Source organism: Paramisgurnus dabryanus, chromosome 6, assembly GCF_030506205.2.
Source record: "Paramisgurnus dabryanus chromosome 6, PD_genome_1.1, whole genome shotgun sequence".
In the NCBI taxonomy this organism is placed as follows: domain Eukaryota; kingdom Metazoa; phylum Chordata; class Actinopteri; order Cypriniformes; family Cobitidae; genus Paramisgurnus; species Paramisgurnus dabryanus.
The window spans coordinates 22,328,090-22,335,392 of NC_133342.1; the positions used below are offsets into that span (position 1 = coordinate 22,328,090).

The window sequence follows — 7,303 nt, forward strand, 5'->3', positions numbered from 1 at the left end:
AAATTGGCTCAACTTATTTCTCAAAATCTGTATTTTCTTCTTATATAGGCTCAAATATAAGGTCTGTTTGCACACATACAGAGCTACTGAAATGAGCCACTTTGAGACACAGCCAATCAGAGAAGAGCTCAACATTATTATTCATGACCCTTTTAAATATGGTAATAGACCATTTAATACTAGGGACAAATCTTAATGTTGTAAATGGACATTAATTCCACAAAAGCCACATACCTTTTATGTTAATATCAGAGAACAGTTTAACATCAATGCATTCTTTGGCATCTTATGTAATTACTATAGATTTTTAAATGAGTGTGCTAATTTAACATGAGATGTATATTAAACAGTCACTAATAACCTCATGTGTCTTCCTCTCTGTTCCAGACAAAGCAGGGATATTCGAAATCTGTGATGGAAATTAACACTCCTCGCATCGACCAGGTGCCCATCATCGACGTCATGTTGAATGACTTTGGGGAATCCAATCAAAGGTTTGGTTTTGAGGTAGGCCCTGTCTGCTTCCTCGGCTAAAGGACACCCTTTACCGTCATGGCAAAGGTCAAGGAGTGTGGCAAGCCAAGAGCCCCCCTACCCCTGGCATCAGCCACCCACCCCCTTCCTTGCGCCACAAACACATCAGCTCCCTCACTGCATAATTTGAAATGTTTGAATTCCCTGTTTGAACATTTGAAAACCATTATTGGGATAAAATTGTGAGAGAGGACTTGAACTGCCTGGTGGACAGTGGCGCACATTCAGGGGAAGGAGGTCCATTTCTTCATCTTCTCACCACACTATCCAGCTTAGAACCAGTAGGATTTTTCCCAAACCCCCAAATTGTTATTCACCACTTTAATGTCTTACGCCTTGTTTTAATTCCATTTCAACCTTGATCTCAGCACCACTTCTTTTAAGATTCCCACTCAGTCCCTAAAATTATCCTAGTCCCTGTATACCTTATGGATCGTATTCCTCTTGGTGCTGCTCTGAGAAAGACAACCACAATGGTGTGCTCTCTTGTGGTAAACTTCCAAACACTTACGGTGCTATTGAAAGTGCATTTTTGGTAAAACTGTAATTATTATTTTGTACAATACTGTTCTTTCTCAATTTCCTTTTTAAATCTTGCATGTATCAAAATTGATGTTAAGAAATTTTAGTATCTATAAAGAGACTTCGCTAGATAGCAGTTTTGTTTTTGTTTTATTTTTTCCAAGCAGCATTACTTACAAGATGTCAATCCAAGTGTCTATAAAGTAACTATAAAATAAAATATGCATTCAAACCATCCATATTTGTAATTATAAGGTATCCCTTTTGTAAATATCGGCCCATTTTAGCACTATGAGCTTCCACTCTATCCAGGAATATATGGGCATTCAGTCATGTCTAATGTTTAATGAAGGATTGAACTGAAAGTCAGTTTTCTTATTTTCTCTTACTGAAGTCTGCAGATTTCCACCGGATTTTGAAGTTCACAAATGATAGCAATGATGCCGTGGACTTTCTCCTCAATGCAAAGAAAACTTGATAAAGAGTAACTTGATGTTAAATTAAATTTCTTCACAGTATACCTCAGTCTTTTAAAGGGAGTGTCAGATTCAAAGATGTTCAACCCTGTACATACAGAGCCTTGGTTGGATAATCAAGTTGATATATCTGCAGGGGATTTTGAAATAAAAAAGGCTATTTGTTAAACTTTGGCTATTTGTGATTGCTTTAACTTACCCCCTGAAGAAACGGAAACAACTTTGAGGTGCTTCAACATTAGAAATGGATTCTGGACAGTATTGTATTCAAAGTGATAATTGTTTACTTTTAGTGTGAATCATTCCTGTGTTTCTGTGCTGTATGTCCAAAAGCTTATTGCATTCTAGAACTTCATATATTTAAATCTTACTGTGGTAAACATGTGTTCAAGTTTGTGCGATTCTTTAATGCTGAAACTGTACTTTTGATTGCTTGTTTTCTTTTACCTCCATTGTTTTCTGTCTGTGTCTTTGAAAACCCTTCAAATATATGAGAGTAATTTCACGACTTACCCATCTGTGTAACATAATTATAATTTATGTAAAACTTGGAATAAATGATCAGTACCTTTCAATTAGATAATCTGCTCTGTTTCAGTTTTGCTCTAAACATCAACATGTTTAGTTAACAGGTCATGTTTCTTTGATACATCAGTGTAATTTGTTTCATTACTTTCAACATCTTAATCTTAAAGAATGTTTCTGTTAGGATGAAATGAAGAAATTAGATTGTGACGTAACTTCAATATCTAATGTTGCCATGGTGCTATTAGTAGAACAGCCCAGGCATTCAGAAGCAGAAGGCTACCTGCACGTATGGTGTTGAACAAATTGCTGTCTGAGATCTCCTGGAATAACTTTTTTCGGTAACACTTTACTGGAAGAGGTGTACATAATACTGACACGTGCCATGAACATAAAGGAGATTTTATGCACGTTTATGACAACTGTCATTAAGTGTCATTTGTTTAATTGTGTCATTTTTAATGCAAAGATGACATTGTTTGAGATGTCTTTGCTATGACAACTTGACATTACCAAGACAACATAAATGACCACTTTTTACAAGTGAAACAAATTGAATTTTTGGTAGCACTTAATTTTACAGTACGTGTACTTACCTTGTACATATATGGTAAATAAGTTGTACTTACCGACAAATGTGTGGTACTTACTTTTAGGTATCTACATGGTAATTAATTGGTATCATTACTGTACTTACAAGTGGTACATGCTTGGTAGTTATTATGTAACTCTAGATAAGTACTGGGTAATAACAGATACATACGTATAGTCAGTGTTGGGGGTAACGCATTACAAGTAACGTGCATTACGTAATAATATTACTTTTTTGAAGTAACGAGTAAAGTAACGCATTACTTTTTAAATGTACACATTAATATTTGAGTTACTTTTTCAAAAAAGTAATGCAAGTTACTTTTTTAGTTGAATTAATTTGATTAAAAAAAATGATGTACTGAATTAAACTTAACGTAGTCACATTATGCACTCTATGTGTACATGTCTGTGTGGGAACAGTTTGAATCAGAAACTAAGATGGCAGGCCGGAGTTCAACATTTTTGTGATGAAATATGCAATTAATGAATGCAGAACTTTTCAGGCACAAAAACACCTGCAAGGCTTGAAAGAGGTCAAGCCTCAGCCAAGAAAAAGTAACGCAAAAGTAACTTAAAAGTAACGTAAGGATTACTTTCTATGAAAAGTAACTAAGTAACGCAATTAGTTACTTTTTTTGGGAGTAACTTAATATTGTAATGCATTACTTTTAAAAGTAACTTTCCCCAACACTGCGTATAGTGCAGGTATACTGTAACTAACGAGAAACATTACTGTACTTACAAATAAATGTACAATTTAATTATTTAGTATTTACAGGCAAGTTAGGGTAAATGACAAGTATTTATAGTGTACATATATGAAAACTAATATCAAACACTTCTGTACTTACAAATTGTATATACACAATAAGTGTGTACTAGTGAATGTGCCCAGTAGTTAATGCGTATGATAGTCAATGGTTGGGTTTGCCTCACAGTGACATGTATATGATGCTATATCTTAGGTGTTAGGTCCTATGTAATAACTGTGTAAAAAGCAACACTATTTTACAGTCCTGTTTCCATCCAGTTACCATGGACGTACTAATGAATGTACCCAGTAGTTAATGCATACAGTTATTTAATGCTTGGTTTAAAGGACAAAGATATTGAGTCTGAGTACCAAAATGGCACATTAGTAATGTTTGTTCTCAGTTATCATATGCGTATGGTATAAGTATAACTTACACTTGCCTGCAGGTACCACACACTTATCGTGTATATACAATTTTAAGTACATTAGTGTTTCTCGTTAGTTACAGTATACATACACCATATGTGCCGGTCATTAACTTACACTGGCCTACAGGTACCACACACTTATCATGTATATACAATTTGTAAGTACAGTAGTGTTTGATATTAGTTATCATATATGCACACTACCTGTCATTTACCCTAACTTGCCTGTAAATACTAAATACTTATATTGTACATTTATTTGAAAGTGCAGTAATGTTTCTCGTTAGTTACAGTATACCTGCACTATAAGTATGTATATGTTATTACCCAGTACTTACCTAGAGTTACATAATAACTACCAAGTATGTACCACTGGTAAGTACAGTAATGATACCAATTAATTACCATGTAGATACCTAAAAGTAAGTACCACACATTTGTCGGTAAGTACAACGTATTTACCATATATGTACAAGGTAAGTACACGTACTGTAAAATAAAGTGCGACCGAATTTTTCATAAAAGTATTAAAATGTCATTAAGTGTTAATATACTCTGTCAAATAATTTTATAACAGCATCATGAATATTTTTCTTGACCTCAACTACAGTGATACAAATTTAATTTGCCATTAAAATGTCGCTGTCCAAGTGCTGAAACGTGCGGAAAGCCGTTTGTAAATTCTTTATCTCCTGTTTGTTAGAAATAAAGTATTTTTAGAGTACAAACCTTTTCTTACATACTTGTAAATTATTTTTGATGATATTGGATAGCCATATTTTTAAGCAATTAAAAGCCTGCTTTTTTACTTCCATGACTAAAAGAAAACGGGTTTTAAAGGTTTCAATAAAAAATAACAATTTCAATACAAGTGAAAAACAACACAATTATTTAACATTAATCTTAAACTGGGGATCTTCTTCCTTCGCTTAGTTTTTCAGTTTACAAAGTCCGTCATCTAAATAGGGATTAGACATAGCGCCAGCGCAACTGGCTTTTAAAGGGGATGAGAGGTGAGACTTGCATTGGTTTATTGCACGTTACGACCAAAATACTCCCATTATTCATAAAAAAGGACCAACCCTTTTTGACCATGCGCTCTGCGCACAAACCATTTTTTCCATCGTTAAATTTGCAAAAGTGGATTCGGACACGCCCATTTAGACATTGCGCTGTGCGCTTTAGACAGTGCGCTTAGATCGTTAAAATAGGGCCCATAATGTTTTTTTAAGTTTCCTCCAGGTGTTAGAGAAATAAAAGCAATCATCCAATAATAATAATAATAAATAAAATTGTTAAAATTATATTTTCTTACATTTGGAGACCGATTCCACTAAAATTAAATGAAAACAGCACAATAAAGCAATGCAGCGTTGGGTCCATATAACTGGAAAAACAGTTAATTACATTAAATGAATTAATTAAATACAATTATATTGTTTTTTCTTCTATATCCGAAAATTGCAGAACCCTCTGTGTGAGAAACAACAAGTTCTCTTTTGTGTGCACATACATAAAGTTAAGTGTAATCTTTTCACATGTCTGTGGCATTTTGTTAAGGCATTTGAAATTATTTGAGTATTAACACTTTTAATGACAAGTTCAATTCGTACCAATGTTGTTGAGGTCAAGAAAAATATTCATGATTCTGTTATAAAACTATTTGACTGAGTATTAACACTTTATGACAATTAAATGACAAAGTTTAAGTTTAATGTAACACTAACCCATAAAGCTAGGTAGTTTCTTAAGTTTGATAATTATTATGCTATTTTTATGACAAGTTATGATGTATTGGTTTATGTCAAGTTGTCAAAACAAAGACATCTCGAACAATGTCATCTTTGCATTAAAAATTACATAATTGAACAAAAGAAACTTACTGTAAAGACAGTTGTCATAAACGTGCATTAAAATCTCCTTCATGTTCATGATACGTGTCATGTCATGATTATGAAGGTGAAATGTCAGTCTTATGCAAATGTAAGGTTTTACCTTTTTATCAACCAATAGTATAGTTAAATATTTTTGTACACTGTAAACATTATTGGTTGCCTTGCATTTTAAAAGTATAATCAAATTGGCTCTTATAAAATAACCAATTAAATAAGCAATTAGGCTATTGTAAAAGTTACAGTTAAGCAAATTAAGCAATCTTAACTTTATTTTATGAGTTACAGCAACTGATCATAGTCACAATAAAAATATTAAGTTGAAAAGCCAAGTTGATTGTACTTAAAAATTTAAAGCCACCAGTAATTTGAAAAGTGTTTTATATTAATTTCATGAAACATTTATAATACACCAATCTAACAGTCAACACACATTTAAAAGTATAAGAAAAATGTAAAGAGTTATAAGGGCTCTAAAAAGAAATGTTAAAGGGGCATAGAAACGATTAATTCAGAGCAGTTTTTTATTTGTGTTGATTTTTTCAGAAAGACACATAATAATAGTCTACAAAATATCTTATAGTATACACTCTAAAAAACAAACGGTGCTATATAGCACCAAAACAGTTGCTTTGGATCGTAACGATAGAAGAACCATTTTTAGTGCCATATAGCACCGGTGAAGAACCAGTGAAGCACCAGTGAAGCACCAGTGAAGCACCTGTGTAGAACCATATAGTGCTATGTAGAACCATATGTGGTGCTATATGGCCCCTATATGGTTCTACACTGGTGCTTCACTGGTGCTTCACTGGTGCTTCACTGGTGCTTCACTGGTTCTTCACCGGTGCTATATGGCACTAAAATGGTTCTTCTATCGTTACGATCCAAAGCAACTGTTTTGGTGCTATATAGCACCGTTTGTTTTTTTAGAGTGTATGTTTTGGATAAAAATTAAGTTTCAAGAGCAGTGTATGAAAAGAACCATCCACAGAACTCTATCTTGAGCTTCTGTTTTTCTACAACCAAAGCATTTTAATAAAAAGTTCTAGCTTCATCATTTTCCCTCTCTGCTCTATCCATTACAATTTTAATAAAATGTGACATTCTCATATATTTCTAATGGTGACAAAATGGCAACCAGCAGCAGTGGGATTTACAGAAATGTATACAGTGTGCTGATCAGATCTTTCTTGTGTTTTAATATGAAGAGTGGATAGGGTTTTGATGATGCTGTTCATTAATGAGGAGACAGTCTGAATTTAAACCTCGCCATACTTCTGGTAGATATAATAATTGAATTACGGGGTACATTCAAGGACCTGGCACTGGATCAACGTTTTGTTTTTCTTGTTTTGTCTTTCTGCACTCTGATTGATGTTTTGTGGTATAATTGAATTAACATAGACTGAGGTCATGCTTCAGTCAAAAGTTAAAACCAAAACAATTGTATTTGAAAACATAACAGAGTTTTACTGTAAACCTGTAAAACTAGCAGGCAAACACAATCTACACATGTTGAACACACAAAACAATCAATAAAATGCTAGTCATTCATACAAATTCTCTGCCATGTTT

At 33.5% G+C, this 7,303-nt stretch overlaps 1 protein-coding gene across 1 annotated transcript in view; it reads left to right on the forward strand.

Moving 5' to 3' along the window:
* The window catches only part of col11a1b (collagen, type XI, alpha 1b), an 80,535-nt gene extending 78,420 nt beyond the window's left edge, over window positions 1-2,115 (forward strand). Inside the window, exon 67 of the mRNA XM_065276094.1 lies at window positions 388-2,115. Within this exon, the coding sequence (XP_065132166.1) occupies window positions 388-534 (147 nt within the window). The 3' untranslated portion in view covers window positions 535-2,115. The remainder of the gene's footprint in view (window positions 1-387) is intronic.
* Window positions 2,116-7,303: the final 5,188 nt, after the last annotated feature.